At 36.3% G+C, this 22633-nt stretch overlaps 1 protein-coding gene across 1 annotated transcript in view; it reads left to right on the top strand.

The window, feature by feature from the left end:
* Window positions 1-22633, top strand: part of GPC5 (glypican 5) — a 1465923-nt gene that overhangs the window by 322235 nt on the left and 1121055 nt on the right. The window contains exon 4 of the mRNA XM_019039972.4: window positions 7846-7979. Coding sequence (XP_018895517.3) covers window positions 7846-7979 — 134 coding nt within the window. The remainder of the gene's footprint in view (window positions 1-7845; window positions 7980-22633) is intronic.

The following is a 22633-nucleotide window of genomic DNA, read 5'->3' on the forward strand; positions in this document are numbered from 1 at the left end:
CAGACAAAAGATACCAGAGATTCATGAATCTGTCTTTCTTTCACTTGCTATGTTTAATCCACCCCTCAAGTTCTGCTGTCTCCTCCTTCAATAAATAGATCCAGATAGATAGACAGATAGATCCAGATAGATAGATCTTCCAACTGGATCTCAGTCCTCATAGACCACCCTTAGCAAAGGCAACATCATCTCTCCCCTGAAACACACTCAAAACTTCATAGCTGGATTCACTATTTTTATCTTGTCCATTTTCTTTCTTTCTTTCTTCCTTTCTTCCTTCCTTTCTTCCTTTCTTCCTTTCTTCTTTTCTTTCTTTCCTTTCCTTTCCTTTCCTTTCCTTTCCTTTCCTTTCCTTTCCTTTCCTTTCCTTTCCTTTCCTTTCCTTTCCTTTCCTTTCCTTTCCTTTCCTTTCCTTTCCTTTCCTTTCCTTTCCTTCCTTCTTTCTTTCTTTCTTGGTGGGGGTACTGAGTTTCACTCTTGTTGCCCAGGCTGGAATGCAATGGTGCAATCTCAGCTCACTGCAGCTTCCACCTTCCAGGGTCAAGCAATTCTCCTGTCTCAGCCCCTTGAGTAGCTGGACTTACAGGTGCCTTCCACCACGCCTGGCTAATTTTTGTGTTTTTAGTAGAGATAGGGTTTCACCGTGTTGGCCAGGGTGGTGTCGAACTCCTGACCTCATGCGATCTGCCTGCCTCAGCCTCCCAAAGTGTTGTGATTACAGGCGTGAGCCACCGTGCCCAGCCTCTTGTCCATTTTCTTATGCCTTGTGCATACATCTCTCCAAATGACAGCCAGTGTGATATTTTTTTTGAAACATAAAAGAGATCATGTTACTGCCATGCTCAAAATTCTCCAGTTACTTCAGAGCCCACTTAGAACACAAATTTAGCCCTTGGCAGAGCATGTGGGAAACTACCCGATGATCTGGCCAGTCTGCCTCTTGCCTCATCCCCCTAGGCTCCCCAGTACTATGTGGCATTTTTCAGTTTCAGTGGCCTTTCTTTCTCTTCTATTTTAGAGTTGTTCTCTCTGCATATAAAGTTTTTCCCTGTGATCTTCCCATGGCTGTTTGTTAACATTATTCAGAACATAACCTAAATACTACTTTCCAAACAAGTAGAAAATAGTATTTAAACCAATTGACCACCTGGCTGGAGCACCCCACCCCCACTCTACCCCATTCCACTACCAATGATGCATTTTTAACTAAATAACATTCATCAAGACTTAAAGTTGTCTATTTAATGTCATAATTTTAGTTTTCTCACTGGAATATAAACTCCTAGAGAGAAGGTTCCTTGCTCTATTCCCATCTACTGCAATAATGTCCTACCAATAATGAGGGCTCAGTGTATTGATTGACATTGTCATCTGCAGCTAAACAAGAACAAAAATTGATTTGGCTTTCAGTCTTTGAACTTCCTAAAAAAGGCATCTTTAAAACTGGAAATCAGAAAGGAAAGAAAAAGAGAGAAAGAGAAAAAGGGGAAATAATTGAAATCCTTGGTCAATTCTCAGTATCTCTATTCCTGACTTTGAGACAGCTCAGTCTGGACAAATTAGTCTACAATTATGGGTTGGTTTTCCATTTCTTATTTAATGACATTGGCACTGCAGCCTCAGCCTGGTGGTTTTACATAAAAGACTAGATTTTTCTGAAGATTTCTCATATCTAAGCACTTGTCACTTGGGCCTACAGGTTGGATTTTCCTTTAAGAGCCTGAACTAAATGCTTTAAATGGACCCATACAGTAAGTTCAATTAATAATTATGAATAGGAATGAAATGCAGAAGCGCCCTCTGGTGGTTTAATATATAGGAATGCAAAAATAGCAACGTGGAATCAAGATTCTTTTCACAGTGGGGCCAATAAGAGATTATTAAAATGTGCTTCTGCTTCTCCATGACTTTCCCTTCCTCTGCCTCTTCCTCCTTATTCTTTTCCTTAATTCAAAATATAATATGAGTTAGAATGGGAAAATTTATGACAATATCTAGCAGAAATCCATGTGGAGAAACAACTTGTGGAAAACTGAAAGGTTCCATGCCTCCAAGTAAACACTTTTAACAGAAGACCTTCTTTACTCTTTGCTAACCATAGCATAAACATGCCTCTAATTCTTGCCAAGCAGAGATAGTATGTGTTTCCTCTCTTACTCAACCTTAACATTACTTTATATGGTTTCCCCCAAGAACTGGGCACCTTGCACAAATTTGGAATTTTCCTTATGGGTAGCTTGTTTAAAGGCAGTGCTTTATGGAGTCTTAATAATTTATAACTTCCTATAAATATTCCTTGTTGCAATACTAGAATGTACTAGTGTTTTAAAAGTGGTATTATGGTTATAACTTTTATATGTTTTCTGTACCTGGCTTATGGAATTATTTGTACCTTGAATGTAGCCTATCTACTATTTGGATGGCAGTTGTTCCATAGTTTTAGGGCGTAATATTTTGTAATCACTTATTTTTATTTTTATTTTTTCATTTCTATTGATACAAATGTAGCAACATAGTAAAAGCTCTTCTCCTCCTCCTTTTTTGTGGGGTGGGGACAGTGTATTTTATGAGTTCTCTTTCTCCTGCATCTGAAAGATTTTCCTTCTACCATTTACATTTTGTATACATTTTATATACGTTTTATGATTTCATCTATTTGCATGGGTTTAACTATTGGCTCTATGCATGCGATTCTATTCATTAACTTGGTTTTGATCTCCAATCTATTATTTAGAGCTGTCTTTTAGAAATTACCTCACAATTAAAGCTCAAAATGAGAATTAATCTCTCCCTCCAAAAAAAAAAAACAGGTACACCATAAACTAAATTTGTTCTGCATTCTAACTTCCATATATCAGTGTCTGGCTCTGTAATCATGCCGATTACTAGGTTTAAAACCACCAAGAGCTTTAACTTCTTCATTCTTACCTTATATAGGGAGTCAACCCCTAGTCAAATACCATTCATTGCACTCATAAAGGAACTTTCCCTTTTCCTCTCTGATTTCACTGGTTCTGAGTTTATTCCAATATTCTCTTACCTCACCTATTGGAATAGTCTCTTTGTTGATTGCAATGACTATAGCAGATCTTTCTAAAACAGGGCTCTGATAATTCTGTTCCCTTGCCCATTAATTATTAATATAGTATAATAGTCTGAAAAATAAAATCCAAATCTAATGTATCTGGGACATTACCTCTGCCCCCATAGTGACCTGGCCCAGCTTAATACCTTCCTAAATTTGTTCTCATTGAAATAAAACTAACATCATGGACTTTCTCTCTGTGTTGAAGAATTAGCTTCTCCAACACTGAGAAGAACAGATTTGTGGGAACAGATTTTACCCCTAAAATCAGCCAGCAATTTTAGAAACTAGTTCTCAGAATCATAAGGGAACTGAACATGAGAAAATAAACTCAAATTTGTTGTTATAACAGAAGAAATTACCAATAGCATAGTTCCTCTGGACAGTTTAAAATTAGCTTTTAATATAATGATATGAGTTATTTAATATAATGGAGCACAGCACATGTGTCCACAAACTACTTTGTTTCTTATTTTATTTATGTATCATTATTATTATCAAGGATACATGCAGACTCATGCCTTATGTAATCTATTAACCGCCTCTCTGTTAACACCAAGCATCCCAGATGTGGCCTGAAGCAAAGCAATCAGTTACCCTGACATCCAAGGGACTGTGAAGTGAGCCTGTGCCTCCTCCTCTAACCCAGTGTGCTTAATAATCACTCGAACTACCTCCTTTTTTTTTTCAATTTGTAATTTCCTTTTCAATTTGTAATATTCTAAACATTTTTGCTTTTCAACTTGTATTATTATTAATAAACATTAAGGAAGTACTATTGCAAAAGAAATGGAGACTATGGGGTGGGCATGGTGTCTCATGCCTGTAATTCCAGCATTTTGGGAGGCTGAGGTGGGAGGATCACCTGAGGCCACGGGTTTGAGACCAGCCCTGGCAACATAGTGAGATCCCATCTCTACAAAAAAATAAAAGGATAAAAAATAAGCCAGGCATGGTGGCATGCGCCTATAGTCCAGCTACTCTGTAGGCCAAGGTGGGAGGATTGCTTGAGCCAGGGAGGTCAAGGCTGCAGTGAGTCATGATTATGGCACTGCACTCCAGCCTGGGCGACAGAGTGAGATCCTGTCTGGAAAAAAAAAGAAAGAAAACAAAAACAAAAAGAAAGAGGAGCTCCGCTTTTTGAGTCAAATGAAAATAAACAATTTAAGTTATTCTTTACAAAGTTTTTTTGTAAAATGCTTTGAAAATCTGAACATTTGAATAAGACTGAGTGCACAGTTGGGGGAGGCTCTAAAGTTTGTGCTTTTGCATGTAGTGCCAAGATTACAGTGAGAATGGGGAAAGTCAGCTAAGTGACAAGCAGTTGTTGAAACAAATACTTGATCAGAATGGTGGTAGTGATATGGGCTAGGAGCAACTAAGAGAGTCATTTCAAGGTGAGATGGGAACTTGAAAATCAGTGGGAAGCCTGGGAAGGAACTGAAAACCGGAGTAGATAAGCATTAGGGAGGAAAACAATTTTTTCCAAGACATTTCAGACTGATTGCAGGGGAAAATGGTAGAGACCAGGGAGGAGAATTAAGAAGGAAATTGCAGTATAAGTCAGAGATGAAAAATTGTCAACGTAAGTGTGAAGGTTTTTTCAATGGCAAGAAGGTACTAGTATTGAAAGGTGCCACCCAAATTGGCTCACCTCTAGGGAGCTGAGGTGACAGGGTAGTGTCCTGATAACAGATGGTTTTCCTTTTCTTTTCAATAAAGTATGAAGTTAATCTCCCTCATAGCAAGTCAACAAATATAAGGGCTTTGAAATTTACTTGCATTTATTAGAATCAGCTATATATGCTTGTATCTTTGGATACAATCAAAGATACCTTATAAGTCTATGGCTAGAGCATTTTCTTTTGTATTTGAAAAAATAATTGCAAAGATGATAATGGGGATAAAGGTGTTGCAAGGCTGGTATTTTTCAGCTCTCAGTCTGCCTTCCTAGGAAACATGTTCAATAAATAGCAGTTACAATCTGAGGTCTGACGAGGGAGGGACAGGATGAGATAAGATTTCTCTGAACTCATAACTTCAAAGTCGTTTTATTTTCTTGAGTTTCAAAGATGAGAAAACTAAGATACATAGAAGTTCCATAACTTGCCTCAAACCCTATGACAAGGCACACTGGATCGTGATTGCAGATTCTGTTTCCCTTCCTCTTTGCTTCTTTATTTCAAACTGTTCTGTGGTGTGGCCAAATAATCTTACTCTATCCACTTAAAACCACTGTCAACTTAGATCGTCTTCCTTGGGTTCTTGTTACTAGGAGTTGTTGATGAACATACAGCGAACATACTTTCCTCATTTTTGTGAATAATTTAGCACGTTTCTAATAGATTTATACTTCACTATCACTATTTTTCAAAGTGGAAATTCACTTTGAGCCTTTTACCGCCTTATCCTTATGCTTCTTTTACTTCTCACTGTCAATCATTTGCCCGGCCCTGTTGACTTTGCCTCTCTTCTATCTGTAACTCATGAACACTGTCACTACTGCAGTTCAAAATTAAGATTTCTTATTCAGGACTACTTGAAAAGTCTATTAACAGTTTACTTGCCTTGAATGGTTTTCTCTGTCTAGTCCAACTTCTACAGTGCGGCCTCATGCATTTGCTAAACTTCAGCTGTGGCATTTTACATTTTGAGCAACCATCAGGAGCTTTTATCTAAAAAATAAAGCTCCTTAGCCTGGCATTTAAAGCCCTCCAAAATCTTTTCTCTGACTTACCCTTTAAATATAATTTCCTTTTATGCTTACCAGTCAGGAACCCATCTTTCCAAGCAAAGCAAAATTTTGTCAATTGTCCATGCCAGCCTCATGTTTTCTGGCACCTACCCTCTGAGGACTTTTCCTTTGCCCATCATCACTGTTCTTCGTTCTGAGAAAACTCTCTATCAAATCCATATCCAAGTGCTACTCTTGTCCCTCCTGTGCGTCTCTGAAATCCACTCCTTCCATTTTACTGCTTCTCTGCCGACTTCCAGCCTTGACATTTTCCATGGGCCTGCTGAAGGACCTCCCTTTTTCCTCCGTCTGCACGGCTGCTGTGATGAGTTTTCTCATGTGGAAATCTGAAGCAGTGCTTTCCCTGCTTGGAAGCTTTTGCCTGCATTCCATTTGCTCTCACAAGTCCTTTAGCTCGGTATCCAAGTCATATGATGGCATGTTTATGTCTTTCACACCAGCCTTACCTCTTCTTGCTACACCCATTTCTCACGCCATGTACTTCTTGTTCCAAATGCACAGTGTAGTTGCTAGAACCATGTGTTACAACGTTTTGACATCCTTGTAATGGGTTGCTCTTGTCATGTTATATGACAGTTGCTATTTTACCTGTGTAACTTTCATCTCAACTGTGTACATGAGGCCATGCCTTATTCAGATTTGTATCTCTAGCAATTAACATAGTAGGGTATAACAGATATTTATTTTTAATTTGATTGAACTGAAATAAACCTCAACATATCCAGGCTCAACAGATGCTCCAAGTCTCATCCCGATGGGTAGTAGCCTTTCCCAGGGTAGTCTTTGCTGATATCCTTCTTCACCCACCACCCCCACCGGGCAAGGATCCCACCTCTCTCAGACATCCATTGTCAGCCTCACTTTTTTGACACATACAACTTGCATTTTGATGATTGGAAGGATTCCTTTATTTCTTCCCTCTTAAATTACAAGCTCTATTAGGAGAAACTTTAGTTACTCTTATTTTCCCTATTATAACATTTAATATATGTGCTTTGCAAATACTAGAAATAAAATAAATATGGGTAAAATAAATGAAATGGATGCATAGCTTCTTCAATACTCATTACATGGAAAATCAAAGAGATTTATAACTTTAAGGGAACTTTGGAATAATTTATTCTAACTTCTTCATTGTGCACATTAGGAAATCACATTCAAAGAGGTTCTATTATATTTTTAAGGTCTCAATATAAAGAAAGGAAAAATTAGGACCAGAACCAGAGTCTCCTGATTCCAGGCAATGCTTTTACGTATTTCCAGTTATATTACTCTGCCTTTTCAATTATACAAGGTATCATATTAATCTTTTTGATGCTTTATATGGTAAAATAATTACTTAATTTTTTCAATGATAATTATGTAAATTATACAGAGCTCTTTACTAGATAAGTATTAAAGAAACAATACATTTTTCAATGGGGATAAATTATTTTTTAAACAACACTGTAATAACACCCTAAAATTACACCAGACTGAGAAAGAAGATGCAGAACTATTATACAAGGAGATCTTCATATTAAAAATATTCATCGTCATTTCTAAGAAAGGACGTTAAGAAGAAAACTACAAAGATATTTGCTTTTGGCCTTGGAATTCATTTAGAAAAGGATCCCATATTCAACAGCAACTTATTTCATTTTAAAATAGGACAAGTATGTGATTAGTTATACATATAAATCATAAATAATATCTATTTTGGTAAAGTAATGTTACACAAATAAGTCAGTTTATTAATATAGTTGTCTGATTTTGCGTATCTTACACATGTATACTGCAAACCACATAAATGTCCATGACATCCATTTATCATAATTGCCGTATTCAGATAATTTACTTTCCTCTGTTAGAAAAATTGACAAACATTATATATACATATTATATTTAAGATTAATATTGAGGTGAAAGCAAAAACGTGTCGTTGTTTTGGGCCCTATGAAACATCACATTCTCAGAAAGGTGGAGTATGATTTCTAACTACCTTTTAATGTTTTCTATTTAAAAGGTAAATAGGATTTGTGGCCGCCCTGTAAGAACACCCACACAAAGCCCCCGTTGTTCTTTTGATCAGAGCAAAGAGAAGCATGGAATGAAGACCACCACAAGGAACAGTGAAGAGACGCTTGCCAACAGAAGAAAGTAAGACATTTGTTTTACAACCAGAAAGAGAAAAGAAAGTAAGCCATTAATTTTACAACAGAATAGAACATATTCAATTAAATCGAATAAAATTCAATATGGACAAAAAAAAGGATCAATATTCATTAACTTTAAAAATCAGTGGCTGCACCCATTCCATTAATTTGGAAGACAGGTTCAACTTATAAGACCAAGAAAACTTTTTGTGATAATGGAAGATTTCCATAATATAACATGGAAGGTCATATCAGGGGCCCTGGGCACATGTGACATCATACACTTAAAATGTGACCAGTGTGACTGAGGATTGAATTTTATATTGTAAATGTGGCTAGTGGCTACTGACTGAGGATTATAATTTTAAATTGTAAATATGGCTAGTGGCTATTGTATTGGACAGTGAAAGACAGAAAGATAATACATTTACATGATGTGATAGGTATTACTGAATGTTTAACATATATTTTAAAAAGTTGAATAAGAAGAAGTTTTCATAATTTTACATGAAATGCTAGAAATGGTTATCTGTTGATTCAAAATAATACACATTCCATAGGGCTTGCTAACTCACATTTCTACCACCATGTCCATCATATTTCACAGGTTAAATTCAGGCCTCATTTTGTGTTCCTTTGCTTGATAATGGATACTTAAAATGTAAAGCTCTTAAAACTAGAGGAAATTATTATTTGTGTGTGTGTTTAGTTGACCAGTCAGTGTATGTCCTGGCAAACACTAGATTCTAAGTCAGTACTTTTTGAATTGGACTGAAATTCAGAATTTTATATTCATTTAGTAAATAATTATTTCTAATAATACTCTATGAATAATTCATATATAAGGTATTTCACATAACCTTACTATAATCTAAAATCTGTTTCTTTCTTTTTTGGGATAGGACACCTAATTGCCTCATTCTCTTATCAGATGGGCTGTATGCATGGGATAAAGATCTGGGCTATTGCTGGCTATTTTCTACAGCTAAAAAGAATTAGCATTTTATTTTACATGTAAAGTAGCTGTTCTTTTTATCTGAACACCTACAATGATCAGCAATCCTTTCTTGCGCTTGAAAAATCAGTATATTTTGTCTAGGGTGTTTTTATAATAAAACCCATCTACAGAAGATCTGAAGTCCTTCAAGGTGTTGTATTTCACCACCAAAACAACCCAGTTGGAAAACAAAACAAAACCCAACCTTTAATATAATCTATTCACTAGCAAAATGAAACCAATGCAGGTGAAATGTTACAAACTGGCTCAGGAACAATAAGGGGCTCATACAAGTGAAAGGTTTTAAAAGTGTCTATCCTGGCCACTGAATAGACCTTCTTGTCACCAATCTTGCAAACTCATTGTTTTGATGTCCCTGACCATCCAGCCATGTTTAGCCATTGTCCATGAATCAGCATAGATCCAACACATGCTTGTCTCCTGCCACACGGAGTGAACAACCGTAGGAACTGCACATGAGTCCACTTATGCATTTCAATTTTACACTATTTTTTATTACCACTCTTTAGAGGGGCTTCATTGCCATGGCATTATATTTCTGCTTGTTGCTTATTTATTGTACAGGTTTCTCTGTAAACTAACCCTGAATTTTATGTATCCCTCATCAACTGATTATTCCCCATGAGGTCATAAATTTCCATTGAAATAGATGAGCAATGTAGCATGAGTAGATGCTGAGTCTGGGCTACCTTTTCGTGTGCCTTGTTCTTTCTCTACCGCTTGAGCCTGATTTCCAATAGATCACTTCCACTCGGTTGTAATTACTTCTATTTGAGCCTAGTCTTATAGCCTGGCAGATCAGGTAGTACTTAGTTCTTCACGGCAATCTCAGGTTGCACGGTCACTTGCTAGGTCATGGTCAAGTGTGTAATTTCTACCAGAGCTCAATTGCAAAGCAACTAACCAAATAACCAACTAACCCACACAGCCATGAAACTTCCGATAGCACTGAATAAGTAAACAGGGTTAACTGGACTCACCATCAGAGCACCTTGCAAATGAGTAAGCAACAGAGCCTTTTCTTTCTCAGATTAAAGCTCTTTGGGCTATTCTGTAAATGGGCTAGAGCAACACACCAAAGTGAATAATATGATTTTTTTCTAGTATGTAAAGGAATCTAAAAAGCACTGTATCTCTTCCTGAGTTTTAGGTTATCTTAGGTGCAGAAATTTTCCTTTTATATAAGAAGAATATCCCAGTAACATCCAGGCCACATTTAGAAACATTGCTGAATTGTCAAGCACTGGAAATGTCAATACTTTCCACCACAGAGGCACAAATATGTCTACTAAGACATTTGGGTGATGTGATCCGTATTTTATTGTCAGCATTATGTCCCACAGGATATCTAGACAATCAAGGCTCCTGTCTACCATGGACTGGGAAAGTTTTTGACATCTAACAGTGAAGGGGTCCTTGCCAGCTAAAAGTGAATTATTTCCAACTGTCCTTACTAATTGGTAAGGAGGTAAAAGAATTTGCCAAATCATTAGCTGCATAGCAGGTGTCAGGACATATTTGGATTTGCCCAAGTAGTCACCACGTATAAAGGAACATCTGTAATTGGAGTCACCCTCTGACTCTGTTTCTGATAAGCCAACCTTCACCAAGTCCATCTCAGTGTGCACAGACCAGCCAAATAGGCGAGGTAAGTAGCGAGGTGTTAGGAATCATCACCACTGTGTTTTTCATGTTTTTGAAGTGGCCCTAATCTCAGCAATTCCACAGGGATATGATACATTTTTGTTTTAGTATTTTTGTCAGGAGAGGAATGTCTTTTTTTTATTGTGTTCAGCTCAACTTTTAGGTGGTTTATTTTATTTTTCTTTTCCTTTATTTTATTTTCTTTTATTTTAAGTTCTGGGATAAAAGTGCAGAAGGTGTAGGTTTGTTAAATGGGTGTATGTGTGCCATGGTGGATTGCTGCACCTATCAACCTGTCCTCTAGGTTTTAAGCCCTGTATACATTAGCTATTTGTCCTCATGCTCTCCCTCTCCTTGCTCCCCATCCCGACTGGCCCTGCTGTGTGATGTTCCCCTCCCTATATACATGTGTTCTCATTATTCAGTTCCCACTTAGGAGTGAGAACATGCGGTGTTTGGTTTTCTGTTCCTGTGTTAGTTTGCTGAGGATGATGGCTTCCAGCTTCACCCATGTCCCTGAAAAGGACATGGTCTCATTCCTTTTTATGGCTGCATAGTATTCCATGGTGTATATGTACCACATTTTCTTTATCTAGTCTATAATTGATGGACATTTGTATATTGATTCCATGTCTTTGCTATTGTAAATAGTGCTGCAATAAACATACATGCGCATGTGTCTTTATAGTAGAATGATTTATAATCCTTTGGGTATATACCCAGTAGTGGGATTGTTGGGTCAAATGATATTTCTGGTTCTAGATCCTTGAGGAAGCACCACACTGTCTTCCACAATGGTTGAACTAATTTATGCTTTCACCAACTGTGTAAAAGCATTCCTATTTCTCCACAGCCTCTTCAGCATCTGTTGTTTTCTGACTCTTTAATGATCGCCATTCTGACTGGCGTGAGATAGTATCTCATTGTGGTTTTGAGCTGTATTTCTCTAATGATCAGTGATGTTGAGGTTTTTTTCATATGTTTGTTGGCTGCATAAATGTCTTCTCTTGAAAGTGTCAGTTCATATCCTTTGCCCACTTTTTGATGTTTTTTTTTTTTCTTGTAAATTGAAGTTTGTAGATTCTGGATATTAGACCTTTATCAGATGGGTGGATTGCAAAAATTTTCTCCCATTCTGTAAGTTGCCTTTTCACTTTGATGATAGTTTCTTTTGCTGTGCAGAAGCTTTTTAGTTTAATTAGATCCCATTTGTCAATTTTGGCTTTTGTTGCAATTGCTTTTGGTGTTTTTATCATGATGTCTTTGGCCATGCCTATGTCCTGAATGGTATTGCCTAGGTTTTCTTCTAGTGTTTCTATGGTTTGGGGTTTTACATTTAAGTTTTAATCTGTCTTGAGTTAATTTTTATATAGGGTGTAAGGAAGGGGTCCAGTTTCAGTTTTCTGCATATTGTTAGCCAGTTTTCCCAGCACCTTTTATTAAATAGGGAATCCTTTTCCCATTGCTTGTTTTTATCAAGTTTGGTGAAGATCAGATGGTTGTAGATTTGAGGTGTTATTTCTGAGGTCTCTGCTCTGTTCCATTGGTCTATATATTTGTTTTGGTACCAGTACCATCTTGTTTTGGTTGCTGTAGCCTTGTACTATAGTTTGAGGTCAGGTGGTGTGATGCTTCCAGCTTTGTTCTTTTTACTTAAGATTGTCTTGGCTATACGGGCTCTTTTTGGTTCCATATGAAATTTAAAGTAGTTTTTTCTAATTCTGTGAAGAATGTCAATGGTAGTTTGATGGGAATAACATTAAATCTGTAAATTACTTTGGGCAGTATGGCCATTTTCACAATTTTTGTTTTGTTTTGTTTTGTTTTTGAGACAGAGTCTCATTCTGTCACCCAGGCTGGAGTACAGTGACACAGTCGCGGCTCACTGCAACCTCCGCCTCCCAGGTTCAAGCAATTCTCCTGCCTCAGCTTCCGAGTAGCTGGGATTACAGCATGCACCACCACACCTGGCTAATTTTGGTATTTTTAGTAGAGATGGGGTTTCACCATGTTCGCCAGGCTGGTCTCAAACTCCTGACCTTATGATCTGCCCACCTCAGCCTCCCAAAGTGCAGGGATTACAGGCGTCAGCCACCGGGCATGGCCTGCTATATTGATTTTTCATATCCATGAGGATGGAATGTTTTTCCATTTGTTTTTGTCCTGTCTTATTTCATTGAGCAGTGGTGTGTAGTTCTCCTTGAAGAGGTCCTTCACATCCCTTGTTAGCTGTATTCCTAGGCGTTTTATTCTCTTTGTAGCAATTGTGAATGGGATTTCATTCACGATTTTGTTCTCTCCTTGTCTATTGTTGAGTTATAGGAATGCTTGTGATTTTTGCACAATGATTTTTTTATTCTGAGACTTTGCTGAAGTTGCTTATCAGCTTAAGGAGTTTTAGGCTGAAATGATGGGGTTTTCTAAATATAGAATCATGTTATCTGAAAACAGAGACAAGTTAATACCTGTCTTCCCATCTGAATACCCTTTATTTCTTTCTCTTGTCTGATTGCCCAGGCCAGAACTTCCAATACTGTGTTGAATAAGAGTGTTGAGAAGGGGCATCCTTGTTTTATGCCCATTTTCAAAGGGAGTGCTTCCAGCTTTTGCCCATTCAGTATGATATTGGCTGCGGGTTTGCCATAAATAGCTCTTATTATTTTGAGATATGTTCCATCAATACCTGGTTTATTGAGAGTTTTTAACATGAAGGGATGTTGAATTTTATTGAAGGCCGTTTCTGCATCTGTTGAGATGATCATGTGGTTTTTGTCATAGGTTCTTTTATGTGATGGATTATGTTTATTGATTTGCGTATGTTGAACCAGCCTTGCATCCCAGGGATGAAGGTGACTTAATTGTGGTAGATAAGTTTTTCAATGTGCTGCTGGATTCAATTTGCCAGTATTTTATTGAGGATTTTCATATTGATGTTCATCAGGGATATTGGCCTGAATTTCAGGAATTTCAATTTGGCGTTCACTCCGTGAGTTGGGGACCCTTTATGGGGATTGTGCGATGGGTGAGTATGTCTAGTTCAAATCTGTGTTCAGGAGTGTGAAATAACTACAGGGTGGGTCTGTGGACTGAATGTCCCAATGTGAGACAGACTGAGCCTAAAACTCGATTTTCATTTGACCTCTGTAAGCCTCTATTTAGACTCACAGGATAATGGTATTCTGGGTCTTTGGTATAAAAGTCAGTACAGAGCTAGTGTCTAATAATTCCTGGAAGCAAAATAGCCACAGGTCCCTGTAGGGAATGGATGGAGGAAGATTTATATTACATAGTGGTTGTACTTATGCAAGGTTCTTTCTCAAGGGATCCCAGCCTTCAGTCAAGGTGCTTTGATGTGTGAACTGGGAACTGGGTGAAAGACTGAATTCCTTTGGTGGTGAATAAAGTGATGTTTCTTTTCATATCTTTAATTTCCAAATATTTTTCATTGGTCTCTTTTTAAATTCACACCCCATTCTTGTTTCATGGATGAGTTATTTTCTTATCATTCTTAACATTAACTATAGTTTTTGAAAAATGCATTACCATATTTCTATTTTTTTTTTCTGTTTTATCTGAATTTCCTTTTCAGTGTTAGCTGGGTTTTCTACTAGATATTTTTTCAGATTAAATGTATTTATTAGTAGAAGTTCCTTTTTATATTCCATATATTAATTTGTTCCTTTTAGACATTGAAAACATTTTTTATCTAAGAAAATAGTTCATTTAATGTAAAATAAAATAAAGTGATTAGTAACTTAGTCTAAGATGACCTTGTTAAATATAAATTCTTAACTTTGATATCAAGTTTATCAAGTTTTCCTTTTTGTTTAAAATTTCTTGCCTGCATCAACTCAAAAAGAGATTCTACTATATTTTTTCTACTAGCTCTATGGTTTTTTCTCTTATTATACATAATACATAGGGAACATATCTATATATAAGGTAAGTTTCCAAGTCAAATTTTCCATATTCTGATCCAATTTCCCCAAAAAACCCTAAAACAGTCCATCCTTTCCCCCTTTGTGTTCTTTTCTTTCACCTCACACTCATTCTAACTTCATGTAATTATACTGGCCTATCGTCTGTTAGTAAGTCAGTAGTTGTTTTCTGCAGATTTTTACTGATTTCTGTTATTGCAATTGCTTTTGCTTTTAAGGATTTTATACAATCTTGTAAGGTAAGTCACTATATTTACTCTCATTTTCAAAATTCTCTTAGATATTTTGAAATTTAGTTTTCAAAATATAATATCTTTTTGTTGGATTTCAGTTGGAGTTATATTGACTATATAGATTGATTTGAGCAAAGATATTAGGATAATGCTATAAATGGCTATTTTTCTGAACTCTGTTTCTAATGGTTGGTCTTTTGATCATATTAGGTTTTCTGTGTGGGTGATCATTTTGTGCACTGGTACAGTTTCCTCCTGCTGCACCTGGCAAAACTCACATACCCTATGCACTAGAGTCTACTACTTAGGATGTGTCCTAAGGAAACTTGCTTATACCCAGAGGAGGCATTCTTGATTATTTGTGATAGCTGAGCGTTAGAAGCAAACTATCCACATCTAGGAAAAATGGAAAAGTAAAATATAAGACTTTGGAACATTATGAAGCAGTCAGAAGCAATGAACACATTTTCATACAGCAAAAAATCTCATTGCGATTACAGAGAAAACACATTGTGTAGAATGAGAACAATAGTACAATGCCATTATATGAATTAAAAACATTATTAAATAAAATCAGTATATATTTTCAAGAATGGGATATAGCAGAGTATTTATATTATATACATTAGAATGAGTATTTATAGAAAAGAAAGAGCATGAGGGATGAATTAAAAAATTAAGATAATAAAATAATAAAGCAGGAATGTTCAAGGGTAAATTGTGATAGTATGGCAGGAATTGAGGCATATGCTTAACTGAACCTTCTGTATCTGAGAAAATATAGGTGTGTTTATATATGCATACATATTAACACACACAATTATTTTAAAGTTTAGATGAAAAGTGTTTTTTAAAATCATGTTCTTCTAATTAAAAAGTAGTTCAAACTCCCTTGTCAAAATTTTCGTGAAAGCTAATAATACTCAATTTTTCCACAATCTTTTTTTTGCCATCTCATATGCTGAATGTAGATCTTTTTTTATTATACTGTATTGTAGATACAGTGGCCATCCACACAGAGATAAAATATAAATGACTGAGAACAGTTGTTGACTTGTTTGGATTTCCTACTATAACCCGTTAATTAAAATAAAAGGAAAGATTACTTAAAAAAATAGACAAGGAAAACATCCAAATTATTAACAAAACCACTGCTTTGTGTAATTCATAAAAAAGGGAAGTAAAAATTAATATTTTCTAAGTTAGTTTTATTAATTAGTTGTATATCCTCAATAGTGTTAAAAGAAAAAATTACAACAAATTTAGTTGTAGATCTAATTGGCTTTTATTTGTGATTCATGAATGAGAGAATCCTCTATTCCAGAAAATGGAATGAGAACTCCCATTGGGCAAGTTCAGGACAGTGGGTTTTGTAAGGTGGAAATGAGAAAACAGAACAATAGGAAAAAATAAAATAAACTGATTGGTTAACATCAGGTTACTTCAGATTATTATTATTTTTTTTTTTTTTTGAGGGTAGTCCCAGCTACTCGGGAGGCTGAGGCAGGAGAATGGCGTGAACCCGGGTGGCGGAGCTTTCAGTGAGCTGAGATCACGCCATTGCACTCCAGCCTGGGCAACAGAGCGAGACTCCGTCTCAGATTACTTTTTAAAAGGGTTAAAGCAGAGGGGACTTCCTTATTACAGTGACTCAGATTTCCTGGAATCTCCTGTTTTTAGGAAAAAGTGGTCTGTTTTGGGATCTATTTCCTTAAAGTTTCAGTTTGATGATATGGCATTTAGCATGACTGATTCCGTTTTGGTTTAGGCTGGTCTGTCGAGGCCTAGTGCAAGAGTTCAGTTCAAAACAATGGCCTATAATATTTGTTTAACAATAGTTTTCCTCAAGTATCCTTTTTTAAAATTTACTTTGAGTAATTCCCAAGAGAATACCTCTAGCAGAAACTACTTTCTATAAATTTAAACCAAACCAAAGCCATTAAAGGAAAGCTATGAAACAAAATAATTTAGCAGTTTCCATAGCTTAATTTAGTTTCTGTAATAGCTGAAAAAATAGGAATTGTAAAATCCATCAGCGGCTTTGCCAACATAAATGAAAATAAACACTATTCTATGTTTGCCAAAAGTTAAAGATGCATTTTACATTATAAATAAGGCATAACCTTTTCAAATTATATTATCATAGTTTATACTTTAGATTTTGTGTATTATGAAAATTCTGTTGTTTGAAATTATGTTAGAGATATGGCACCCTAATTTAGAAAAATTATTTCAGGTCTTTGTGACGGAGGAAGAATTTAATTTATATTTTAGTCTTCCAGCATTCAACCTATTCTTTTGAGGTAATGTTAATATAATTGTCAGGGAGGGGAAAATGTCTTCCTTCCACACTCTGAAATTCTTTAGCTGGAGTACAGATTAAATTAATATAAGGCAGATTAATAGAAAAACGATTTTAATTACCTATACAGGAATGGGAGTCCCACAAAAATATGGGGCTTAAGGAAAGGCCAGGTAATTGAAGCTTATATAGCATCCTGAGCTAAAGAAAGGAATACAGAGCTGGATCTTCTAGTGGGTAGTGAAGACAAACTGTTGAGAGGGTGAGTGGAGGAAAGGGATGGGAAATAAAATTTGCCTTGTTACACAGGTAAACTTCGCACTGGTGGTAAAGACAAACTAGGTCTCCTAGAAGTTCTCTTCCTGATTCAGATACCTTTACTAAGGAAAATTTTCTTTATAGATGTAAACTTCTTTTACAAAAGAGCAGGTTTTCAGAGCCTTTCCTGTGTCTTCAGTTTCTCAAAATAACCAGTTCAAAGTAATCAAAATGACAAAAAGTTATATTTTGGGGTGGCATATTCTGGTCTCCTACAGTTATATTTTGGAGTGTTGTGTCCTATGCACATGGTTAAGCCTCACCATAACCGTGGTTGACTTATAACTAATTTAACTAGCTACCTTTTTTTGTGTGTAGGCCAACAGTATTTATTAAGTGATGATAAATCAGTCTTTATCATTGGAATATTTAATCCTTTTGTATACAGAAATATACAATATCCTGAAGGTAGCTGGGCTTAAGACTGCTGTCTTGCTCTTTTTTTTCTCTTTACTGCATGTCTTTTTTAAAAATTCCTCCTTTCTTGCCTTCTTTTGAGTTTAACATATATTTATTATTTTTATCTTTTTATAACTTTTTAAATTTGTATTTCTTTATTCTCTTAATGGTTATTATAGAGATCACAATATGCATTTTTAATTTTTACTGTCTAAATTGTAACTTTTACTACTTCATTGAACAATATAAGAAACTTAGGATAGTTTCACTCCATTACACTCTTCCCTTTTTTTATGCTATTTTACCAACAAATAGCTTACTCTTACCAATATTTTCACAATCCCCAGGACAACTACTGCTATATAATAATACTTACTTATAATTTTTCATACATTTTATCCTTTCTGGTGCTCTTGTTTTTTTCTCCAGTTTCATGTGTTTATCTAGAATCTTTTTGCTTTAGCCTTAGTATAGCTTTTGTTGATTATTACAGGTGATGAATTTTTGCAGCTGTCATTTGTCTGCAGACATCTTCATTTTTGAAGAATATTTTCACAAGGTCTTGAATTGTACATTGTTGCCAATTAACATTTTAAAAATGAAAATGTCTAAGCCATCGTTAAGTTCATGACTGAGCCCTCATTAACTTCATAACATTACACGTTGTGTCTAAGTGGTATGGAAAGTGTAGTGGAACAAATATGATATGAGAAATAACTAAGGTTGTGGGTGCTGCTGTTGGCCCTACTCATATCCTCTTCACCTGGCCCTTTTACCTGCCTCCTGGCTGCTGTGTTCCAACTCACAGCTGCTCTAGTCCCTGGGAAATTGCCTTCAACAAATAGGAGCCATTAGTATTATTTCTTATCTATTGCAATCTAACAAATCATTCCAAAACGTAGTGGCTTAAACCAACCATAAGCATTTATTATCCTATTTTCTGTTAGGAATTTGGGAGCTAATTAGTTGCGGGGTTCATGCTCAGGGTCATTAGAGAGACTGCTGTCAAGAAGGCAGCTAGGGCTGTGGTCATCTGAAAGCTCAAGTGGGGCTGGAGTATCATCTCCCAAGATTGCTTGCTCACATGGCTGTTGGTGGGAGGCCTCCGTTTGTTGTCACAGTGACCTCTCCATAGGACTACTTGAGTGTCTTCACATTGTGGCTAACTTCCCTCAGAACAAGAAATCTAAGAGAGAGCAAGGCAGAGGCTGCCGTCTTATATGAGCTGGCCTCAGAAATCACATACTATTGTTTTTGCAATATTCCATAGGTTACACAGGTCATCCCTCTTCATTGTAGAAGGGGACTATGCAAAGGCATGAGGGATGAAACTGTGGGGAGTTACCATGGAGACTGGCTCTCATCCATCTCATCCACCTGTGGAAAGGGATTAGACTGCCACCTACCTCAGGCTCTTGGCAGCAACTTACAGGCAATGACTGACTGACACAGGGATAGAAGAGGCTTGCCCCTTGCTTCAAGATGTGGGACCAAACCTGGTGAAATGCATGCTTCAGAGCTTCTTGTGGTATCTGGCTGAAGCTGAGCCCACATCCCCACTTAGCTTCTTCCGCCACACCTGCCCTTGCTTCCCTTGCTCGCTTTTACCTAAGAGCACTCCCTGATGAGTTGCCTGCATACCGATTACTGTCTTAGGCACTGCTTCTAGGGAATCTGACCTAGAGATACCTGAATTTTTAAAGGTACCTAAAATAAATGCAGAATGAGAGTAAGTGAAGGCAGGATTACAGTATCCTCTCCTTAGGATAGAGAAATCTCTTAATATTCCCAAGTTCCTAACCATTTTTTTCTCCCTGTTTTTCTATATTCATTTCACAGAGGTCCCTTCTGTTAAATACATTGCTTTTTCCTTGTTTTCCTTCTAACATTTGAAGAAGGAAAATTTCCTTATTCCTGGATAAGAGTTGTGCTAAGCTCCTTTGTGGACATTGTGAGTCTTCTTTTAGCTTGGAAAGAGGGGAGTTAAACCATAGAGTTGGATTCTTTTATTTTGGAGACGTAATTGTCCTGATTCAATTTCCCCAATCCATTTCTGTTTATATAGCATGCTAATAATGTGCACATCAAAGACCCTGAGTGATTGATACATACCAGTTACGGAGGTCTCCAAAGTTGAGCAAAGTAAGGAAGAGCTACTGCTCCTTTAAACAGCCAGCAAAGCATCACAGTTTTGCCTTTTTGAGCAGAGACCAAATCAACACAGCTGTAAAGGACATTGCACTCATATAGTTGTCTAAAGCAGGCCAGGCAGAGTGATTTCCCTGTGGCAGTTCCTGCTCTCTGCTTGATTTCTTGAAGTTAGCTGGTAAGAATAAGCTATTAGCAAGCTTAAATCGGTGATAATTAGCTGTACATTATTATTTCAAAGTGGTGTGGCTGTGCCAATTAAGTAGGTAATTAGGAAAACCCCAGGACAATAAATTAAGATAGAGTCTCAACACCAGTGCCCCATCTGTTCTCCAGCAAGCATTCCAATTAGCCAGGCCTCTCATTTCAGAATGCACGATTAAGGGGATTGGCTGCATGCATGAGTGTGTATTTGCATAATAGGGACTGTCCTAGGTGCTTAGTAAAAATAAGATATTTTTACTATCAGACAGGATTTTGATGTCAAGGTGGGGAATGCAGAATTTTTAGAAATATTGGATTTTTTTGAAACAAAATATAAATTTTGAGTTTTTTTCAATTTTGTCTTCAGAACTTAATTGAAATATTATATCATTAGACATTTCCATTTCATTCTAATGCATTTATTAAATCGTGATTTGAGTGAGAATTTTATCACTTGGAACATTAACAGTTTTATTTATTAAGAACAGAAAGCAAAGAGGACACTTGAAATTGCAGTTTAATGAAAGAAATGAGGCAGGGCATGATTCTCATTCAGAATGTCACTGTCAACTAAAGTAAATTAATATCCTGTACATTACAGAAAAACACAGGGAAGTGTTCAAAATAATTAAACGTGGGAAAAAATTTTAAATGTCTATTCAGTGAAGAACACTTAATGTTATTTAAGATTATTGCTAAGGTAGATAGATTCATGTTAAATGGGATCAGTTAGTTTAAAATGCATAGAGTTTATAATAAAAAACAGAGTTTATAGTCACATAGTCAAATCTTATCTAATACAACACTTTATTAATGAATCCAAAATTAAATTAAAAAATTCTTGATATTACACACTGAGTATATATGTTTGTTTAGATGGTAAATCAGTATTGAGATATACTGGACTTAATGATGAATTGTATATACAAATATTCAGTGGACGAAAATATTCATAGGTCTGAAAAAATAGTCGATTCTTTCAGAAAAATTTAATATCATTTATAGTAGCAGAGAAAGCAATTTACAATCTATTTCCTCATAAGTGAAAGTTAGTGCGTCTTTGAGGTGCCATCATTATTTATTACCTGTAAACTTAACTTGTGAAAATAAAGGTCATGTTTTCAATGAAAAAAAATCTGCTTAATGTAAAACAGTGCGTGTTAGGTGGTGGTACTGAGGGCTTCCAGAGCAGGGCAGGCCAAGACAAAGCTTTGGATAGAAGGCCAGAGCAGGTATGGTGGGAACATGAGCTCATGAGCTACAAGGCAGGCCAGAGTCAAGACCTACATGAATAATAAAGATCAGGACCTGCAGGGGGTCAAACTACAGGCGCACAGGAAAAGCAAATGCCAGAAGGCAGAGCAAACATATGGCAAAAGTTCAGGCTAGTGGTTCTTAACCTTTGGGGATCATGTATCCCGCTGAGAATCCCATGAATGTTCCCAGAAAAAGAAAGTTCACAGACAAATCCATGCAGAATTTTGTTGCATTGAAAAGTACTTTGCTCCACCTAAAACTAATATTAAAAACAGAAAATGTTTTAAAAACGCTCTTACTTTCTAGATGTTCATGAAAAAATTAATGGCCATTTCATGAATCATCTTAAATGAAATCCACATAGTAGAAAATTAATATTATGCACACTAGTCCTGAAAGAAGAGGCAGGTTCAACTATTTGGCATGAACTAGAAGTTGACATTGCAGTTGGTCTTGGATGTGGCTACGTGCCCATATGTTTGGTATTCAACAGATGCCCACTTTTTGTTTTGAGGGTAACAATTACTGGAAATTATAGAAAACGTATGCAACTATCATATCCAGTGGCTGCAATTGGAACTCTACTAGATTGCTTTCTTAGATGAGGATAGACTTAATTCGGGGAGCATGACATTTATTCAAACTCTTCAGGCTCCATTGGTGTTTCATAATGCTTATGTCCTTAAGTCGCGTTATGATATTTGCTGTCAACCTTAGGTTAGTGTGTGTGGAAATAAATCTCTCCACATTTTTAACTACAGAAAGAATAATAAGTATAATTTTATAGCCATAGACATGGCTAGAAATTGGACAGTTTTCAAACTGGTCATCCAAAAACCTTCTGTTTCTATGTAGCAGCTTTGCCGGAAGAGCTAGAAGCTTTTAGTAATGTATGTAATTATTACCGTGGGGCTATCTCACTTATATGGCTGAAAACATCTTTTCCACCAAGAAAACCAAACTGTGAATAAATTATCCTTATCTAATATATCTAAGAGTATGTTTTCTTTTTGCTTTTCTCCCAACAAGTGAATCTTCTACCCCTTTTCCTTTGGAAAGTCAGTAAAGGTCTACAGAGTTGGAAAGAACCTCAAGTTCAGCTCCTGTTGTTATAATTTTTTTCACTGAACTTCTAGAAGAGGTGAAGAGGATTCAAGTTCAAATTATGATGAAATTGATGATTTTATAGGAGTATAT

The sequence above is a fragment of the Gorilla gorilla genome, chromosome 14 (assembly GCF_029281585.2).
Source record: "Gorilla gorilla gorilla isolate KB3781 chromosome 14, NHGRI_mGorGor1-v2.1_pri, whole genome shotgun sequence".
NCBI lineage: Eukaryota > Metazoa > Chordata > Mammalia > Primates > Hominidae > Gorilla > Gorilla gorilla.